At 42.7% G+C, this 22,871-nt stretch overlaps 1 protein-coding gene across 1 annotated transcript; it reads left to right on the top strand.

The window, feature by feature from the left end:
* Positions 1-16,752: 16,752 nt before the first annotated feature.
* Positions 16,753-19,428, top strand: foxe1 (forkhead box E1). The gene has a single exon (XM_046327223.1). It carries the CDS (start codon positions 17,660-17,662, stop codon positions 18,770-18,772), a length of 1,113 nt encoding a protein of 370 aa, XP_046183179.1. The 5' UTR covers positions 16,753-17,659; the 3' UTR covers positions 18,773-19,428.
* The last annotated feature ends 3,443 nt before the right edge of the window (positions 19,429-22,871 follow it).

Below are 22,871 nucleotides of genomic sequence, written 5' to 3'. Positions count from 1 at the left end.
TGATTGATAGTTGTCGTTGTAGTGTGTGGCATCGCTATGGTCCCCACCCACAGTCTGTCATCAGTCCTCCAGGCTCTCCCTCTTCTTCTTTCCATCTGGAAGTTTCAAGCAAATACACACCCTCTCCAACCTCAAACACACACCCATACACATACATGTACATGTAACTACCCATACACGCATGCACGTGCACACACACACACACACACACACACACACACACACACACACACACACACACACACACACACACACACACACACACACACACACACACACACACACACACACACACACACACACACACACACACACACACACACACACACACACACACACGAACACACCCTTGACACAGACCCATCCAAACAGTAGGCCTACCCTACAGCACTGAGTCACCTTGCTCTAGTCTTTCAATGTCACTGAAGCATATCACCACACACACCCACACACCTCTCAGTGTGTGCTGGCCCTCGGCCAGGTGTTCTGTCAGTCTGTCACAGAGCTGATCACCGCAAATATAGACACAGCCTGGTACTGTGGCACACCACTGTTTGACCTGATCTGCAAACACTGATACACATTGGGCAACGGCATAACCAACACTGTTGTCCTATTGGAGCAGGAATGTCAACATGTAGCCTGTTGTATGTTTGTCTTGAGGGTTCTTTGGATACAGGTGGAGGATTTGTTAGGGATCTACATGGACTGTGTTTGTACACTCGTCTACCGTTTAGAAATTCAAAGATCTCCGTTCTATTGCTCAGCTGTAATCTATCAGAGTTGTTCCATTGATCTAGTCTAACGGACCCTATCCATGTATGAGTCATGAGTAGGATCCATGACCAACTGAACTGACCAGAAAAAAGGTCCTGGGTATAGGCATCACCGGAGGTTGGCGGCACCTTAAATGGGGAGGGCTCATCGTGATGCCTGGAACAGAATCAATTGAATGGTATCGAATGTGTTTGATGCCGTTTCATTTGCTCCATTCCAGCCATTATTATGAGCCGTCCTTCCCTCAGAAGCCTCCTGTGGTAGGCCTAGTTTTCCCTGGCTCACACACATCTAAGAGCTTTCCCACACACACATTTCTCTCATAAACACACAGACTCCACAAGCACACACACACACACACACACTCTCACTCTCCTAGGTAGTGATGACGCTAGCGCCACCCCCCAACCACCATCCCAGCTGTGAGCTGGCCACAGGAGGAGATGTAATAGGGGGGACACAGACAGACAGGCAATCCAGTATAAAGCATTCCACAGGCCCACTAGTCCTCTTGGTGGGTGGTCCAGGCCCCTGTATTGGACCAATCGCCGTAGAGACAGCTCGGCTACCTTTACAAGAGGCCCGGCTCTTCTGCATTTGTCTCCATGCAGCTCTTCAGTGGATGTCGACGACACTCAACAGGGCCTGCTATTCAAAACCGTGACGAGAGATGAGATATGACGGCTTGTGTTATTTAAATGTCAGACAATATGTTACAATTACTGAACACATTTCATTGGTTCTTCAGACATGTGTCTTTCACAAGAGACTCATTAAATATTTACAGGCCACCTACTCGTTCAAATAATGATGATTTATCTAAAAATACCATGGGGAACCAGGAAACTCATTCAGCTGTTTAATGCATCCCTTGATGTATATGGAGTGTCAGACATTTTGTAAAAGAAAGTTCAAACTGCCAAACAACCATAGAATTTACTTTACTGTTGAACTCACTTAAATATTACACTTAACAAAAATATAAGTGCAACATATAAAGTGTTGGTCAAATGTTCATGAGCTCAAATAAAAGATCAGAGAAATGTTCCATACTAAAAAAAACATTTCTCTCAAATTCTATGCACAAATTTGCTTACATCCCTGTTAGTGAGAATTTCTTATTTGCCAAGATAATCCATCCACCTGACAGGTGTGGCATATCAAGAAGCTGATTAAACAGCATGATCATTACACAGATGCACCTTGTGCTGGGGAGAATAAGAGACCCATTTAAAATGTGCAGTTTTGTCACACCACATAATGCCAAAGTTTTGAGGGAGCATGCAATTGGAATGCTAAATGCAGGAATGTCCCCCAGAGCTGATGCCAGAGAACTTAATTGTTCATTTCTCTACCATAAACTGCCTCAAATATCATTTTAGAGAATATGGCAATACGTCTAACCGGCCTCACAACCGCAGACCCCATGCAACCACGCCAGCCCAGGACCTCCACATCCGGCCCACCCACTGAGGAGTATTTCTGTCTGTAATGAAGCCCTTTTATTGGGAAAAACTATTTCTGATTTACTGGGCCTGGCTCATCAATAGGTGGGCCTGGCTGCCAAGTGAGTGGGCTTATGCCCTCCAAGGCCCACCCATGGCTGCGCCCCTGCCCAGTTACGCGAAATCCATAGATTTGCACCTTTCCTTATATGAACTGTAACTCAGTAAAATCTTTGAAATTGTTGCATTTATATTTTTGTTCAGTATAAATCACAGAAATGATAGTTTGCTGACTCTACTCTTGCATCCAGAAATGAGGCGTTTTGATTTAGATGGAATTCATGAAACAGTTGAAGTTGGAAAAACAACCAGGAGCAATGGCTGTGTTTTGCAATGGCTATGAAACTACAGACGAGGAAGCTGCCTGGCACTTGGTCTGTATTAAAGGCCTACTCCATTTGAAAAACAACAATATTAATGTATCTAGCTTTCTGCATTAAAGGCCTACTCGTTAATTTGAAAACAAACAGCATTAATTTGAATGATCAAAAACTACTGCAAAATAACGGACTGGGCCTTTAAGAGAGTATATTATGCGGTGACCCAGCCAGCTACGGCAAACAGAGGCACGGCGGTGGCACTATAACACTTCATCATATTTGGCATCTGAATCACACATGGTGGCAGCCTGCTTTTCACACTGTGCAACCCCAGATCACAGTAGACCGCAAGACTGCCGTCCAAACCACATGCAGACATGTCCAACATTTTTCTACATGTTCAATAATGCCCACCCATCAGCCATACACACGCACACCACATACACACGCAAGCACACACACCAGTATAAATCAAAGGCCATTCTCTTGTTCTAGTGAATTAAAATGAGGCAGGAGGGGCCCCAAGACAGGAGAGGTAGTCAGATAAAAGGGAAGTAAGTGTAAGAGAGAGAGAGAGAGACAGAGACAGAGCGAGAGAAAGAGTGAGAGAGAGACAGAGCGAGAGAAAGAGTGAGAGAGAGAGAGAGATGTACAGACTCAGTGAGCATAGCCTTGCTATTGAGAGAGGCCGTCATTGGCAGACCTGGCTCTCAAGAGAAGACAGGCTATGTGCAGGTTGCCCACAAAATGAGGTGGAAACTGCGTTGCACTTCCTAACCTCCTGCCAAATGTATAAATAACCATATTAGAGACACATATTTCCCTCAGATTAAACAGACCCAATAATAATTAGAAAACAAATCCAATTATGATAAACTACCATATCTGTTTATTTATTTTCCCTTTTGCACTTTAACTATTTGCACATCTTTACAACACTGTATATTGCCATAATATGACATTTGAAATGTCTCTATTCCATTGGAACTTTTGTGAGTGTAATGTTTACTGTTCATTTTATATTGTTTGTTTCACTTTTGTTTATCTCTTTCACTTGCTTCGGCAATGTTAACATATGTTTCCCATGCCAATAAAGCCCTTGAATTGAATTGAGAGGGGAAAAAAAGAGACAAAGAGAGAGACAAAGAGAGAAAAAGAGAGAGAGAGCTAGACTACCCAATATAGAGAGAAAAAGACTGAGGCAGCTCTCAGTGGGGGAGTGTGCCAGTGTATGTCGTTACATGCTTCCCTCCGGCGTTGGTGCATAGTTTCTCTATTCAGCGTGGAAAGCCCGGCTCTCAACACCAGACAGGCTTATACCCCGTCTGTCAGCTACCGCTCACACAGCCAGCGAAGGGAGATGACAAACGAGGCAGTAAGACGGGTCAGACGGCTGCAGGGAAGAGAGAAGAAGGGAGAGACCGTGGGTGTTATAGGAGGCCTTGGCAGCTGGTTCTCAGGAAAGTTGATGTGTGTGTGTGTGTGTGTGTGTGTGTGTGTGTGTGTGTGTGTGTGTGTGTGTGTGTGTGTGTGTGTGTGTGTGTGTGTGTGTGTGTGTGTGTGTGTGTGTGTGTGTGTGTGTGCGTGTGTGTGTGTGTGTTGGCACGTGTACATGCTCCGTGGCTATGTGTGTTCACACGTGTGTTCCATGTCTGTATGTGTGTGTGCTAACAACACCATGGGAGTGCAGCATGCAGGGTGTCTGACACCACGCTACGTCTGGCAGCCCTTCAAGATAGTGGACGTTCCCTGGCTGGTGTTTCCGGATCGGGATTCAGATCTCAACATGTGTCCTGTCTCCCTGTGATGCCGTCAGTCAGGCTTACACAGGAATCTGGCAGGGGAGGTAGGAGGATGGGGGAGGGGGACAGAAGGAAAGAGGCACCCTGAGGTGCTGTCCTATAGAGGACTCAAGAAAACACAAAAACCTCATACTATGCTGTGGTTGTAATATGAATACAAATATACATCCATACGAATTAGATTTCCATTGGCAGTTAGTCTCCTTATTAGGACGACCTATTTTAAAATGGTAGGTCCTTCAGTTTACATATCTGGCCTGTAAAAAGGTGATGTAAAAAGAGCTTTAGAAATACATTTGATTTATTGAAATGTGTTTAAATACAATAAAAGCTACACATTTCCAAGCTCACACAAGTTAGATGTGTACTTAGTGGAAGGGCAGGACAAACAGAGCATCAAACAGAGCATCAAACAGAGGTCTCCTGGTGCTGCTGGGTCAAGGGCCACCACACAGCATGCAAAGTAGCTCAGTGGGAGAGCATCTGGAGTGCAAATACAAACTCAATTCAAATACAGTCAGTAGCAAACACACATAAAGTGGACAGCCACATAAAGTGGACAGCCACATAAAGTGGACAGCCACATAAAGTGGACAGCCACATAAAGTGGACAGCCTCACGGAAAATCAGGTGTATCAACCATCCTTCTATATAGAGTCTTGTCTAATATGCTAAGTAGCCACACCTGGGGTCAATCAAGCTAATACACCTAATTAACCAATCAGCTGAGGGGCGTGGTAGAAGACCAATTCAGGGCTGCATTCAGCAGGGCACAACGTGAAATATATAATGTAGAATGGACATGCCTATCTTCCATTGATATTGTACTGTACAGAACACACATGGGCCGTTCGTACAAACTCTAGTCTTAAGGCCTATAATGATACGCTCATCTTAGGTCTTTGAAGATTTGAAAATGTCAACATTTCAGTTTTACAAACATAGCCATCATGTTCATATTTGAAAATGTATTACTACTTACTTTCCCTCTGATCTTTCTGTTTATATGCATCTGCTGGTCGACAGATCACTTCCCATAGAGGGGTTGGCAGACAAAGTCAGGAATGGGGCCAGAAGCTGTGCGTTGTTATGATTCTGAACGGTCAGATAGCTAGCAGCAATGACAAGCTGCCACGTAGGGAATCGTAGGTGGATCATTTGTTTCAGCTAGTTTTGTCTTGTTCCTGATGCCATGTCTTGTTTTGAGGTGTTTTGACTGATTTCATGTCAATGCTAATATGGCTCAAATTAGCTAGCTAGCTAACCAACAACTGTAACAATGTATTTGAGACAACAAATGCTCATTGTGCAAATATATGTATGTTTTCAATAAACATTTGGAGACTAAATATAGTTTACATGTTGTCAACAATCTAAGCCAAGCCTGTTTTTCCCCATAGTTGTGCAATCATCGGTTTTGTTGCTAACCAATCAACCGGTCGGTCTGTAAGGCCCTTGGCTTGAATAACAAGTTTAGACCAGATTTCAATGGCACAGTTAGTCAGTGACTCAACTAAGTCATCTTTTGCTGATGGCAAAGACCTTGATATTGGCCTAATTTGTCAAGCTACAGTGAAATGTCACTAAAGGCTTGTTTAAATTGGCAGTTTAAAGTAACTCAAATCCTATTTATTTGCCTCTCTGATTCGAATCTGTTCTTTTTTCTGCAGTCTGCAAAGCTAAAAAGCACATAGAATTAGATATTTCAAGCCACACTTCAAACTACCTTCGTAGATGGTTTGTAGTCACATTCATATAGCTACTCTGTTGACAGTTTGACAAGAACATGTGGTAGCTAACTAGCTTGTTAATTGTTCACAAACAAATTTGTGAATGTGTACTCCTTGTTCACTCATGACTGCATGGCCACGACTCCAACACCATCATCAAGTTTGCCGATGGCACAACAGTGGTAGGCCTGATCACCGACAACGATGACACATCCAATAGGGAGAAAATTTGGTGCCAGGACAACAACCTCTCCCTCAACGTGATCAAGACAAAGGAGATGATTGTGGACTACAGGAAAAGGAGGACCGAGCACGCCCCTATTCTCATCGACAGGGCTGTAGTGGAGCAGGTTGAGAGCTTCGTGTTCCTTGGTGTCCACATAAACAACAAACTAGAATGGTCCAAACACACCAAGATAGTCGTGAAGAGGGCACGACAAAGCCAATTCCCCCTCAGGAGACTGACTGGTTGCATCACTGTCTGGTATGGCAACTGCTCGGACTCTGACCCCAAGGCACTACAGAGGGTAGTGTGTACGGCCCAGAACATCACTGGGGCCAAGCTTCCTGCCATCCAGGACCTCTATACCAGGCGGTGACAGAGGAAGGACCTAAAATTGGTCAAAGACTACAGCCACCCTAGTCATAGACTGTTCTCTCCGGTGTCGCAAAGCAAGCGGTACCGCAGCGCCAAGTCTAGGTCCAAAAAGCTTCTTAACAGCTTCTACCTCCAAGCCATAAGACTCCTGAATAGCAAATCAAAGGGCTACCCAGGCCCCTCTTTTACACTGATGCTACTCTGTTTATTATCTATGCAGAGTCACTTTAACTCTACCTACATGTACATATTACCTCAATTACCTCGACTAACCGGTGCCCCGCACATTGACTCTGTACCGACAACACAATTGGCCAAGTGTTTGGCTGTGGTAGGCTGTCATTGTAAATAAGAAGTTGGTATTAACTGGCTTTCCTAGTTAAATAAATGTAAAAATCCTTTGAGGCTTTAAACATGATCTTACCCTACAATTTTGAACGTTCAAAGGAACTGGGAAATGTCCATGGCATTGTTGTCACCTTAGCTTGTTACATAACTTCCTAGTGATAGGAACCACGAGCACCACCACCAATCAGCCTACACCACTGCACACACACCCAAAATTACTATGACAACTAGCGTAGCCATGTCAGAAAATGACTGCTGTCTGCACACACACAAATCTTATCTGGTCACTTGTAACTTGCTGTTTGGACAGTCAGTAGTCCAAAACGGATTTGAAAATCAAAACTGATTTGAACATTAAGGCCTGCAGTTGGAACAAGGCTTTAGTGTTTCGGGGCTGAGCCCAGCAATGAGTTTCGGTGAGAAAGTACAGGGACGTTTCCCCTCAGAGCTGGCTAGTGGAACCAGTCCTCTGCTGGGTCTCATTCTCCTACGGTAATCCAACAGGGAGTCACACCCATAGAGAAGCATTGTGCTGTGGTGAAAACTCCCTCTACGCATGACCGATCCGTCGGATCGAACACACACACATCCAGACTATCAGACACGCACATACACACACTCACACATGGTTTCGCCCGGCCCTTTATGTCTAACACAACCATAGGAACCAGAGGAAGCAAAGGTTCCTTTAGTTGTCAGGTTATTCAAATACAGCAGGTCGAGCATCTAAGTACTTACCTCAAGCCCCTAACCAACCAAAACACCACCACATCTTAGCAGGCGTGGCCACTTGTAAAGCTGGAGGTGAGTCCTTCCTGGGTCAGAGGTCAGCATTGTGACATGTGGAGTGGTGATCCATAATGACATGTTGACTGACAAGACGGGAACTCCTCAGTCGTTCATTTTGTTATAAAACAGTGATGATTATGTTTGTAACATCATCCACCTTACCTGAGTCCTGAATACCTGCATCAGCTCCCTGAACTAAGGCTTAGGCTTTACACTGCGAACACAGTGTTATGGTGTGCAGAAGACCCAGGTTTAAAACCCAGTTGGTCACAGTTGCACTCCTGTGGTTTACATTTATGGCAAGAGTTTGATTATATAAGTCATATAAAGGAAACCGCAATCTAAATAGTCCATAAACTCCCATATAAAACCACACAAAGACCTGGAAGGTAACAAATGGAGTAGCCAGACAACTCAACTGTGTATCAATAGAAAAAGGATAATACACCTGCACCTGCAAGCAAAGAGTAATGAGTTGGTGCCTGTTGAGGGAGATTATCCACATTGTTGGGTCACTTCCTACTGTATGTGTGTTTCCTCCACAATGGGCTCACCTTTTCACCCCTGGTGCAGATATCCTTGCCAGACACAAGCCCAAGGCCCCTCCGACCACTTAGGAAGGCCCCATAGTAGTCGTCTTACAAAGTGCCTGAGGAATCCGCAATTATGTCATGTATATATGATGTCAATGTAACAGTTATCAATGAAACAATATACATTCTATCTGTCTGTTTTAAATGGGTTCATCTATGTTTGGTCACATTAAATTAATTCAAAACAACACGGGATCCAAATTGTGGCGTAATTAGCCGCGTTATGCCTCCAGCAGTGATCTTTAGGGAAACCTACCCACAATAAGAATAAAATGCAGCATACGAGTACCTGAATGCCTGCACACAAGATGTGGCTTGTGTTGGCTCTTTGCCTTAAGTACAGATAATCCACAAGTGTCAGTGATTGAGGAGGTTCAAATCCCACAGCAACAGACGTTGCAGGTGGCACGGGAAAGAAACGTCATGCCAGGAGCTTTGTTTAAGACCTCTTTTCCTTCAAATACTTACCATTCAGAATGCAGAGCCACAGACCAGAGCGAGCTCCCCCTGACAAACCGAGCTGCAGAGGAATTTGAGACTGACAAGCTGCTAATGCATAACACACACATTTGAAGACACAGGCACGCTAATACACACATACACAGGTCATGTTTTTGCCACTGTAGACTGTTTTGCAGTGCATCCTGTTTGAATGGTCATGGCGAACTCCCAGCCACGTCACAGAGATCAGCCAGGTCACCCGGGATACAAGTCAGTATTCGACGTCCATCCATGTCTGAGGACGTCAAGAGATGACGTGGAAACCTGCCACTGGGGGCGAAAGTGAGCGCTGTTACATTCAAGTAGGTTTTGGTTTTGCTTGGGAGTTGTGGATGGGGATGGTGGATGGGCATTAAAGGAAAGAAACCTTTATGAAACTAGGCAAGTCAGTTAGGAACTATTTCATATTTACAATGACAGCCTACTGGGGAATAGTGGGTTAACTGCCTTGTTCAGGAGCAGAACACCAGATTTTTACCTTGTCAGCTCAGGGATTTGATCCAGCAACCTTTTGGTCACTAGCCCAATGCTCTAACCACTAGGGTACCTGCCGCCCCAGTAGCATAAGCATCTGCCTCTGAATCCAAAGGTTGTTTTAAGCTTATCCCAAACCTTAAGCCTTACCTTAACCATTCGGAGTTAATGCCTAACCTTAAGATTTCAGAGTTAATGCCAAACCTCAACCATTCGGAGTTAATGCCTAACCTTGCCTGAACGTCTAATTCGGACGTGACACTGTGAGAGCTAGTTGCAGAGATAGCTGCATCAGTCCTGTTGAGAGTTTGAGGATGTATCTTGAGTCTATACATTATGACTCACAACAAGTCTCCCCCAAAAAAAAAACGTGTTTTATTGGTCACAGACACCAGATAGGTGCAGTGAAACATGCAACAATGGGATTTGATGCCTGACATTAGATTATAATCATGTTTATTACGACAATAAATTGCTTTATGTAACCTCAGGCTACCTTAGAGTCCGTTCTGAGATCAGTATAAAGATGCAGTAGATATCATACACCGATGGTTGATCTCGAGGAACTGAAACCTCAAAAGCTACAGTAAATATTTTGACAGTGTGTCTTGTCAAGTGTGTTGCTATCAAAACACAAGTCTTGCTGTGAGGAAGCATCTGAAGTAATGACAGACAACAACAGCAAACCTACTCAGGTCCCTACTTTGGCAAAGTCAAAGAAAGAAAGGCTAGAAGAAGCCATTGCAAGAGCAATAAAGTACAGGTGTAGGATCTTAATTTGAATAGTATTGTCGCAGCAAAATAATCCTGCAGCAACAGGATTTGAACATTTAGTCCATAATGTTGCTTGATCGGTGACCAAAATTAGGCTACATGAAAAGTGCAATACTGTCCATATGACCATGGGTTATTGCGAGTTTTCAGTGAATTTGTGTAAATCAAGCTCATCTGCATTTCCTGTGGTTCAGGAAATTTCTCAGCAACAAAATAGAGATCAAATTAGGATCCTACATTTGCATAGCCAACCTGTAATGTGAATAAACATAGAGGTTTGTTATCACTGCTATTGACTTTTTTAAGAAGATAATTATGAGTGGCTTACTGTGACTGAGAATTGGCATTAGTTTGCATATAAACACCTGTTGATTAACAGTTTACTTATCATTGAAAGAGTGTTATATTTCTCATAGCACCTATCTGTTTTTCTAAGCAATACTTACCAGTGGGGCTTATTGTACAAACATGTTGTGATATCAAATAATTGAACAATTTCAACATCGGATCATCATGACAGATGTGTGAGTACGGAGCCAGAGTCCTTTCCTCAGTCTGTAGGGCTTTAAAGACATGTCAAGGTTTGACAGCTGTGAAAACACAGCACTGTGTTCACAGATCTAAATGGAAACCTGACGAATACCTGTATCTTCCTGCTTAGGAATTGTGGGGATTTAAGTAGCGGTTGAAAAGCTTGTCAGGAACTGACAAACAAAGATGTAATTGTACACAACCAGAGAGTTGCAACACTTTTGACCAAAGAACCAATTACGGGTTGTGTTAGTAGTTTATACCATTGTAATAAAAATGTTCACATACAGTACAAGTCAAAAGTTTAGACACACTGACTGATTCAAGAGTTTTCCTTTATTTAACTATTTATGACTCCACGTGTGTTATTTCATAGTGTTGATGTCTTCACTATTATTCTACAATGTAGAAAATAGTACAAATAAAGAAAACCCCTTGAATGAGCAGGTGTGTCTGAACTTTGACAGGTAGTGTATGTTAAGTTGTGGTGATAAGAGATGATGTCTTATCGCCAAGCAGCTGAAATATTTGTTTGGTTACATCTTATTAAACATGAAGCATATCATATCAGGTGTTTGAAGGACCCATGTATTGCCAACTCACTGGGCAAAAACTGGTTGGAATCAACGTGGTTTCCATGTAATTGTACTTCCACGAAAAATAAGGCAGAGACTCAATTTCATGGGAAGCCACTCTTCCTCTCCTTCCTCCCTCGCTCACCCCTCCCTCCATCCCCTCCGTCTGCTCTGCCCTGTCAGAAACCCAGACGATGAAGAGATAAATCCGTCCTAATGAACTAGAACAAAATAAGGAGTGCGTTACAGCTTCTCCGGTGCTGAACATTTACATGTGTCTCTATTGTGAAACATGAGCCTCCATTCAGGAGCAGGTCAGGGGACAAATGCTGATGTGAGGGTGGGGAGCCCGAGCCAGTCACTGTGGTTGTGGCAAGCGGAGGCATTAACAAGGTGTTGACACACATGGATCCAAACAGAGGCGTCAGTGAAGCACGGACTGACATCTGCAATCAGGCATGGCCTTAATTGTGGGCTACACCACAAGATAGTTAAAGAGAGCTGGATATACTGTCTCTATAGGGTCGGAGTTGAACTCAGAGAGAGAGAGAGAGAGAGGAGAGAGATCGAGAGAGAGAGAGAGAGAGAGAGAGAGAGAGAGAGAGAGAGAGAGAGAGAGAGAGAGAGACCAACAAAGAGAAAGGCAAGAAGGAATGTATGTTTTTGTATTATTAGGACGGTGACAGAGTGAAGCAGAGCTTTAAAAACTCCAGCGATGCAGAAATGTAATCACACTACAATCACAAATTGTCATGGGAGAGCAACATGGCATAAAACTCTTCATATTAGGTGAGACTGTCAAAGTGACAATGGCCTCTATCCCTGGCTGTATTTTCTGTCCAAGGGATACTCACACAGTGAATTAACGGCGGTGGCGGGCCCTGGGCTGCACGCAGCTTCAGTTATGTAAACCGATCCAGGCTGGGAGCCAGTCAACCGTCCACGGGACTTTGCATCATGACCAGGCCCCATCCAGCTGCAATGCAAACCAGACTGATGCCCTACTGCTCCTGGGTGTACTGGTTGTGTCAGCACACAAACACACACAGGGTGAACTACAGACACATGTGGGTAAACACACACTGTATGCGGAGTATGTGAACATAATTCGATCAAACACACACTGTATGCGGAGTATGTGAACATAATTCGATCAAACACACACTGTATGCGGAGTATGTGAACATAATTCAATCAAACACACACTGTATGCGGAGTATGTGAACATAATTTGATCAAATACACACACTAATACACATAAGCACAGAGATAACAGATACAAATAGTTACCTCATACAAAAAGTAGAACCAACACCATATCAATTCTGATATCTTAACAAACAAGATAGCCATAAGTGGAATAAGTGGAATAAATTGCCTAGTCAGGAATTAGCCTAATATTTAAATCTAAACTTTTAAAATATTTTTAGATTTAAAATAGATTTCGAATAGAAAATGTATTCAATTTATGTATTACATTTTAATGAAGTAACATCAGAACTGGTTTTCTGCCAATGTTTAGTTAGTTATCTTGTTTTTTTATTGTGCATAATATGCTGCGACCCTAATTCAAAAAGTATTTAATAACTCAAAATAACAAAACGTATGTTGTTGCAACATTTCAACTTAAAAAACGTTTTCACTTTTTTTTTGCACCGCATGGATCACCGGTGCGCTTGAATGCAGCATTACACTTAAAATGTATTGTAATAGGCCCACATCTATCTCCGTTGTATCGTGTTTTGTTGCAGGTTTTGTTTTTTAGTTATTCATTGTCGAGCTTTAAAAACCGAAGCCAGACTGCAACATTTTAGTAGCCTAGCTAGGATTGTGGCATGTGTCTGTACACTTTCCTTCCGCTGCGCGCCGTAAATGGGACACAAGTAAGCATTCAGTTAAAGTTAAATTCACCGATGAGAGCGCATCGGGCTGTAATGGTAAGTAGATGACTCAACGGTTGACTCGTTTATTCTCGCTTGTCTGTACTATTTGGCCCGCGGGGACTTGTGTTTGACACATGTGCGCTAGCCACGTTATGACTGATTTGTGATCATTGCCCTTGCTAGTTTGAGGGAATTGACATTCCCAGACGTAGTTACAGTCATGCGCTTTTGTTAAGCATATTGAAGTAGTGCATCCCGAAATGGGTGGAGGCTGCAAACAATGTACCAGGCCAGCTGTGATAGCAATATTTTGGGACTACCTAGAAATGTATTGGTGAATTATATTAATACTGCATCCATCTATTCTGCCAACAATGCCTGACTGTACGACATGTACTTTTTTGTCAAATATAAACTATTTTTAAAACCTCTTATAAAGTTGGTTTTGAAGCATAAACTGGGATTTATATATTTTTGACTGATTTGACTGTTTCATATCTGCAAAGTAGGTTTTACAACACTGTCAGTTGCACTTTAAACTGTGGCATATCTTACAGAAACTTCACCTCAGTGATCACATGAGAACTCTCTCCTCCAACCTCAGGGACCCTAACCACCATGGAGACCAGACTGAAGAGGTCCTCACCCAGTCCCTGACCATGGCCATTGTTCCCAACCATTAGCGTGGCAAACACCAACCCCAAATAACCCACCAGTACACGGCCAGCAAATGGTTAAAGCAAAGCGCTGACATTCAAATTGCTTGATTTGTTTCTCTTTGTTTGCAGAGAGCCGTTTGTCCCTGTCAGCCGGAGTGCTCGTATAGAGACTGGGCCTTGCGCTCTTCATTTGCGTTGGATGGTTACTGCGACGCGGCACGGCTGGACAGATTCATTCCACGACCAGACAGTGGTCATATTCCTCTCTGGGTTGCAGTGATGCGCTAACTGGACACAGATGGCGGCCACATCCTCTCGAAGTTGCACCAATGCGTAGCTACAGGCCTTTTTGCTGTGGGGTCCTTTATGTGTCCACTCATGCTGAACTAAAGCATCCTTCAAATTTGACATGAGGAATAGGTTTGAAACTAAAGTTTGTTTTTAAAATAACTATTTTTGCATAGAAATAAACGTGAATTATAATCGACATAACAATTCACATTTCCTGTTGCTGCAGGATTATTTTCCTGCTGTAGCAAACTGCAAAAATCTGTAAGCCACCTTGAGAAACAAGTTCCTATCTAAATACACTTCACTTCTGTAACAATAACTTGAAAGCAGACCTAAAACCACTTGGTCTAGTTTTGATATTGTCAATTGAGAATCACTCTTGCCCACTAAAACCTCACCTTTCCTTTCCTTGTCATGTCCCTATCATTTAGTTGAATCATTAAAACATGAGTAGCCAAGGTTTCAGCTTTCAGATTTAGTAGAACATGTTGATACTACTAAGTCCAATCATAATTCTCAATCATAAACAAGATTTGAATCAGATATTAAAACAACTGGGGCCATGTGATGAGGCGTTCATAAACTATGGGAAATATGAGCTTGTGCTCATCCCCCACAGTGAATGTCTCTTAAATGAGTCGATCCTATTGTTCACGACCGTGGAGCATGAGGTACAGGCTTATGGGGAAAAGGTGAGGTCCAATGCGGATACTGTTTAACTTGTTCACCTGTCATCAGTATGTGTCATTCACCATGTACAATATAACAAGGCATCTTGTTAGATCTATCTATACTGGCTCATACATCTAACATATCCATTAGGAATGAAAATAGACATTTTTGAATTTCTAAAATATGAAGATCTTTACACTAAATGCAACACTATTGAAAGTTAGTGCTGGGTAAACCCATACTGTCATCCATTGTTGAATCTATTTTCAAAATGTTAAAGGTCCATTAAAATTCAAAATAGGCCATTATACATAGAGTACAGAATGAATTTGCATCATTAAAAACACCTGATCTTTCCAGAGTTTGCATCACATGATCAAACTATTCTCTCCCTGTCTATGAATGGCTATGACTGACACACACAAACAGCCCAACAGGCAGTGAGTGGATGGTGTATTTGCATGTCACAATCTCCTCTCAATGGGTATCCAGACGGGGGTGTCAGCCGGCTTTGCATGCACTAAACACACACACCCCCGTTTTACATACAGCTTCAATGGAGGACCCTGGGGGCCAGTGTGTGGCATCTCACAACTTGCCTTAGATTATCACTAAACGTGCAGTGCTTTTTATAATCTAAATTCTATTTCTATCATTGTAGACAATGACAACAATAAGCTATGTTGATCAGATGATCATGGAATATTTGACACCAGCTGGCCTATATCCTTTTACCCATAAAGCATCACTCACATATGGTAGATACATAAACAGTTGTTGTGAACTGACACAGCTTTTGAATATTGAATTAAACATTGTACCATGTACCATGTACAGTCCATTCCCCATATAAACAGAACAGGGACAAATAAGTTCTTCCATAGACCAGTCATTTCACTTGAGGCTCACTAGGACTTACTTGAAAAATGTGACATCAATATCTCTGACTTCCCTAGTGAAATAAAATACAAATATTGTATATTCAATAGAATTATATAATATTGACCCCATCAATACGCAGGTTATGAATGTCTGTCATCACAGGAGCCTTGCCTCAATGCTGACACGGGGCCAAGAAGCAGCCATTGTGAGATGCCCCGGATAATTCCTTCGGGCGCTAGGGATTACCTGGAAATGACAGCTATGTGGAGTCTTACGGGAACCCAGGGCGTATTCACCTCTGTGGTGATGACACCTCATGGTGTAAGGCCCTTAGCTCCAGAGCCTACAGACCAGGGGACCCACAGCCCCAGCCCACCCCAGGAGGCAGGGCCTTTCATCGGGCTGTTGTCTGGGGGCTCCCTCCCTCCACCCCTCTGGATCTGACACTAGCACTTTGTGTAACTCTGTTAGTGTTGAGTGCTGGGAGAGTGCAGCAGGGGTTTCCCCATTCTGTTTGCTTAAAGGATTGAGTTAGTTAACCCCAGCACTCTGGAGTAGACTGTGACTCATCATCACATACCAAACGGGCTGTTGAGAGGAGTGAGTGAGGTACTGTTGTTGGCGCTGGTCAAATGGCAAAATGTTTTGTCATCAAGTTGATGACAAGCGTATCTAATAGCACGTGTATTTCAGTGAAGTAAAATGCCAATCAATATTATGGTCCGAACACATGGTCATATTGTACAAACACAAAAATACTTGTAAAAGCTCTACCATACAAAACAAAGGAAGAATCGTGAAATTATCTTCAAATAATGATGCTGCAATATATTCACGACAATGAATTAGCAACATTATACATTTTTAAAAATGACATGTAATTCTGATTTGATGTTTGTCCCTCATTCTCAGGTTATGTCCAGGAGTGTGCTGCCTGCATGGCCTTGCTTTGCATGCATAAAATCACAGGGCAGGTTCAGTCTGGACAACATTTACATCTCTTAACACAGCTGGGCCTGGCTCACCACTGGGCCAAAACAAACAAGGAAACGCAGAAGAACAACAATCCCTAGGTTAAATCACCACTAAAGAGGCCTTTTAGTGTTCAACATCAAAACAACAAGGCTCCATTTTGGACCTTTTCAAATCAACTTGAGGTGTAAATTTAGAGCTGTATTTGAATGGTTGGAAGGAAAGACAGTTTGTTCATTGGTCACAGGGTTTGAAAAGTACCTTAATAGAACATATTGGACAGCTGTAGTGCGGTACTGAGATCATCAGATTCATTTATTTACTGAAATCTGGTTCAATTGGAACTAAAAACAGAGAATATGCTTTTTATATGTTTTCGTAATTTCAATCGTTTACTGTCTTGTACATGTTACTAAAAAGTCAGTGCTACTCTACATCCAATATTTACAGCAAAAATGACAAAAAATCCTAAATATACACTTTAAAAAAACTGCCAGTGGCATTACATACATTTTAAAACACATGAACAATAAACCCTTATCCATTTTACTGAGGTGAGTCAGTCCCTGGTTGGGGGTGTGGCTCAGGTGTGCTGCAGAGGTGGTAGTCGAGACCTCAGGTAACTCACTGACACTCTCACACACACAACTGGAAGAACGTGTTTACAGTCACTGTATTCTCTCATCTCTACCTGACGAGACTATCCTGGATATATAGAAAACTGGGAATGCAAACCATCTTTATTTGTTTGAACTGCTGTTTTTTGGACTCGAGGACTGAGTTTTTGAGGACTATGTGTTTTTGAAGAAGGAATGTTGAAACTTCCCTTTCTAGTAAATATTTTATTGCTCTTCTCTCCCTGCGTCTGCTACTGTTCCTGTCGATGACATACTGCACTTTTGGACAACCTTAGAACGATCTAGACCATTAACTTTGCAAGTTAGTCCGTTCTGTTTTTGGACATTTACAAACTACACTCAACCATGCCGGTGGTCAAAGTGGAGAAAGACAGTCCTTCTGAGATCTCCCTGCCTGCTCCCACCCCTCCTCATATGACCACAACAGTATCGGATGAACCGTCGAGGGGCCGTCGCAGGAAGAGACCCCTCCAGCGAGGAAAGCCCCCCTACAGCTACATCGCCCTCATCTCCATGGCGATAGCCAACTCGCCCAACCATAAGCTGACCCTGGGCGGCATCTACAAGTTCATCACGGAGCGGTTCCCCTTCTACCAAGACAACTCCAAGAAGTGGCAGAACTCCATCCGCCACAACCTCACCCTCAACGACTGCTTCATCAAGATCCCTAGGGAGCCAGGGAGGCCCGGGAAGGGTAACTACTGGGCCCTGGACCCCAACGCAGAGGACATGTTCGATAGCGGCAGCTTCCTCCGGCGCAGGAAAAGGTTCAAGCGCTGTGACTTTACGACCTACACGTCATATGTACATGAGTCCCCTGTCTTCACGCCTGTCCAGATCGCTCGCTCGACCTACTCCAGCTCCGTCTACGGCTCCAATATGGCGGTGAGTCCCCCGTACGGCCAGCATGGTCAGCTACCCTCTGCCTACTACCCATCCTCCTCACCCCCCGGGTTTGGTCCTCACTGCCAGTCCCACATGTTCAGCATCAACACAATCATAGGGCACCCCTCCGGGGGTCAGGGGCCCGAGATGATGCAGCAGCCCAGCCGGGGCTTCAGTCCAGAGGGGGGCCCCGCTGGGGGACCCAGCCACTGTAACCTCGGAGCCCCAGCCTTCCAGGCCCAGTCATGTGGAGGGGCCATGCTGTCCCGCTCCTCGGCCCATGTGGGGTTTCCCTACTCGGGCCCCAATGGACACCACCACCACCCACACCACCACCCACCTCAGGGCTCCTACAGCCAGGGACACAGCCAGGGGTATGGAGGTTCAGGGCGCCTCCACTCCCACTCCTCACCCCACATGGCTGGAGATGCTGTGGAGCATTATGGGAGAGTGTCCCCGGGTCAGTTGGGCTCGTTGGTCCAGTATAATGGTGCAGGTACCACCAGCACTGGAGCCTACCTAAGACACCCCACATACTCGGGGAACATGGATAGGTTCGTGTCTGCCATCTGAGGAACTGTCTTCAAAGAATTATGCATTGGGTTGGTTTTTAGGACAGAACAGTTTCAGTGGACTTTTCCGTTTCAGTTGGCGGCTGTGAGAGACACTGGTGGGATGATAGTGGGATGGCATGACTCAAAAAGAAAAGACTAAAGGACATAAGATGAACAGGATTCTTCCGTCATGTTTTGGTGTGTTATTTTGACTTGAATCAATGTGCATGTTTTGAGATATAAAATGTCATTAATTCAGTGGCTGTGACAAATATGATATGGACTGCAATACAATGTAAACACGCTCAAGTATCAAGTGCAATGCTCAGGACACTACATTGTTAAATATACATTGTTTAAATCCATATCATGATGCACCATAATGTGTGTACAGTTGAGATTTGAGTTTAAAGGTTGTGTCTGGACTTGTATCACTTTGTAGCTTCATCGAGTGTATCTCAAAAGCATGAATGAGGTTTTGCAGTTTGTTTTCTTTACTGTGGTGAAAATCTGTGGTTGTAAAAGCTCAATTTTCATGAGTTGAATGTGTGCAGGGTCTTTTATTATGTAAATGTCTAAATATATTTGTAATGGAATTTAAACTGTGTAAATTATTGTTTCATTTTGTGCATTTGATAAAGATTTTTTGAAAAAAATTCTTAAGTATTTTGTGCCTTTTTAAAAATAAGGAATCAGAGTTGATTTACATTCATTTAAGCAAAACAACATAATTACTTCAAAGATAAATGTATCATTGAATAAAATATGCAGATGCCTGTAAGTGCAAGTTGTGACAAAAGGAGTTTCAATGGTAGAAATCAAAACTCTTGATTTGGATCCACTTAACACTTTAATAATTGTTGTAATTAAAGTGCAACAATTGGAAATGGTCACGCAAGGAGTTATGGGAACGTTTCATGTTTTTATTATTCGCATCTACAGGTCAGGATACACAAAATGAAATGCTTACTTGCAGGTTCCTTGTCGACAATGCAACAACTATAAGAAACAAAAGATAAGAACACGAATATAAAGTAAATGTCTCAGTAGAATAGAATAAACATTTTAGCAGAAGCATATAGTAATAGAATGTGTCACTGAAAAGTCCATAATTCTGTAGATTTACAGCTAAAGGAATGTAGTAGAAATGCATACAGCTTAGAGAAGAGCTAAAGTAAAAGAGCTCTTCAACACATACACTTCAGGCTTCATGACATTAACAAAAAGCCTGCTTCCTTCATTCCTTGCCAGAAACAGGCACTTAAGACATTTCAGACTGCATCTTTTGTGCAGCCCATTCCTCCCCTCCATCATTTCAGCTCAGTTGGACATGAAGTGTGTCTGGAGCCATAGAATTATCAGTCACTGTGAATGGCAGGCACAGGTGTCATGTCCAGACATCCGTGCACAGATGTAGGATCTTCATTTGATCACCCTGTTGCAGGAGAACTAAAACCTGTGGTGTATTTGAGGTTTTAAAATGCTTCTGAAGTCTGACATTTCAAAGTGGATATTACAGACTTGCAAAAAATGTCTTATTAACCCCTACAAAAATATCCATGAATTTCCTGTTGCTGCAAGATTATTTTCCTGCTCTAGCAACCTGGCTCAAATTAGGATCCTACATCTGTAGCGCACACTCAGACAGAAAGCCTGACCTAATCTTTGCTAAGGAACCAGCAATCAGCAAATGAATTCACTTGGAACCTGATATTTTAACTCAGTACACTATGTGTTCAGTGGTGTCAGGTTAAACGTGTGTGTGGCTCAGACAGTCTATTGTCTAAATATACTTTACACTCAACAAGACTTAAAAGGGAGGAAGAGAAGGAAAAAACGGTTTTATGCCATCGTTATGAGGTCGTTTCAGATCAGCTACATTTGAAGTCGGAAGTTTACTTACACCTTAGCCAAATACATTTAAACTCAGTTTTTCACAATTCCTGACATTTTATCCTAGTAAAAATGTCCTTCCTTAGGTCAGTTAAAATCACTAATTTATTTTAGGAGTGTAAAATGTCAGAATAATAGTAGAGAGAATGATTTATTTCAGCATTTATTTCTTTCATCACATTCCCAGTGGGTCAAAAGTTTACATACTCAATTAGTATTTGGTAGCATTGCCTATAAATTGTTTGACTTGGGTCAAACGTTTCGGGTAGCCTTCCACAAGGTTCCCACAATAAGTAGGGTGAATTTTGACCCATTCCTCTTGACAGAGCTGGTGTAACTGAGTCAGATTTGGAGGCTTCCTTGCTCGCTTTTACAGTTCTGCCCACAAATGTTCTGTAGGATTGAGGTCAGGGCTTTGTGATGGACACTCCAATACCTTGACGTTGTTGTCTTTAATTAAGCCATTTTGCGTCCATTTAGAAAACCCATTTGCAACCAAGCTTTAACTTCCTGACTGATGTCTTAAGATGTTGCTTCAATATATCCCCATAATTTTCTTTCCTCATGATTCTATCTATTTAGTGAAGTGCACCAGTCCCTCCTGCAGCAAAGCACCCCCACAACATGAGGCTGCCACCCCCGTGCTTCACGGTTGGGATGGTGTTCTTCGGCTTGCAAGCCTCGCCCGTTTTCCTCCAAACATAACGATGGTCGTTATGGCCAAACAGTTCTATTTTTGTTTTATCAGACCAGAGGACATATCTCAAAAAGTATGATCTTTGTCCCCATGTGCAGTTGCAAACCGTAGTCTGGCATTTTTAATGGCTGTTTTGGAGCAGTGGCTTCTTCCTTGCTGAGCGGCCTTTCAGGTTATGTCGATATAGGACTCGTTTGACTGTGGATATAGATACTTTTGTACCTGTTTCCTCCAGCATCGTCACAAGGTCCTTTGCTGTTGTTCTGGGATTGATTTGCACTTTTTGCACCAAAGTATGTTCATCTCTAGGAGACAGAACGCATCTCCTTGCTGAGCGGTATGAACGGCTGCGTGGTCCCATGGTGTTTATACTTTTGTACTATTGTTTGTACAGATGAACGTGGTACCTTCAGGCATTTGGAAATTGCTCCCAAGGAGGAACCAGACTTGTGGAGGTCTACAATTATTTTTCTGAGGTCTTGACAGATTTCTTTTGATTCTCCCATGATGTCAAGTAAAGAGGTAGTGAGGATGAAGGTAGGCCTTGAAATACATCCACTGGTACACCTCCAATTGACTCAAATTATGTCAATTAGCCTATCAGAAGCTTCTAAAGCCATGACAGCCTGAATTCAATATACCACAAAATGACAATGTTTTTAGACATTTTGGAAAATGTATTGAAAAAGAAATACAACAAAGTCAATATATGAGTCAATACATGTTTGAATCATTTTTGGCAGCGATTACAGCTGTGAGTCTTTCTGGGTAAGAGCTTTTCACACCTGGATTGTACAATATTCTTTTTTAAATTCTTCAAACTCTGTCAAGTTGGTTGTTGATCATTGCTAGACAACCATTTTCAATCTTGCCATAGATTTTCAAGGCGATAAGTCAATATTGTAACTAGACCACTCAGGAACATTCAATGTTGTCTTGGTAAGCAACTCCAGTGTATATTTGGCTTTGTGTTTTAGGTTATTGTCCTGTTCTAAGGTGAATTTGTCTCCCAGTGTCTGTTGGAAAGCAGACAGAACCAGGTTTTCCTCTAGGATTTTGCCTGTGCTTAGCTCTATGTTTCTTTTTATCCTAAAGAAAACTCCCTAGTTCTTGCAGATGACACACAGACACATAACATAATGCAGCCACCACCATGCTTGAAAATAAGAAGAGTGGTATTCAGTAACGTGTTGTTCGATTTGCCACAAACATAACCCTTTAAATTCAGGACAAAATTCAGCATTTCTTGCAGTTTTACTTTAGTGTCTTATTGCAAACAGGATGCATGTTTTGGAATATGTTTTATTCTTTACAGGCTTCCTTCTTTTCACTCTGTTGTTTAGGTTAGTATTGTGGAGTAACTACAATGTTGACCCAGCCTCATGGTTCTCCTATCACAGCCATTAAACTCTGTTTTAAAGTCACAATTAGCCTCATGATGAAATCCTTGAGCGGTTTCTTTCCTCTCCTGCAACTGAGTAAGGAAGGACACCTGTATCTTTGTAGTGACTGAGTGTATTGATAAACC

This window comes from Oncorhynchus gorbuscha, linkage group LG24, assembly GCF_021184085.1.
Source record: "Oncorhynchus gorbuscha isolate QuinsamMale2020 ecotype Even-year linkage group LG24, OgorEven_v1.0, whole genome shotgun sequence".
NCBI classification, from domain to species: Eukaryota; Metazoa; Chordata; class Actinopteri; order Salmoniformes; family Salmonidae; genus Oncorhynchus; species Oncorhynchus gorbuscha.
Note: the sequence above shows the minus strand (reverse complement) of the source record. Positions and strands in the feature narration are given on the sequence as shown.

Bases quoted from the DNA above. Each gene is read 5' to 3' on its own strand.
- foxe1 (XM_046327223.1), top strand. From the start codon at position 17,660: ATGCCGGTGGTCAAAGTGGAGAAAGACAGTCCTTCTGAGATCTCCCTG.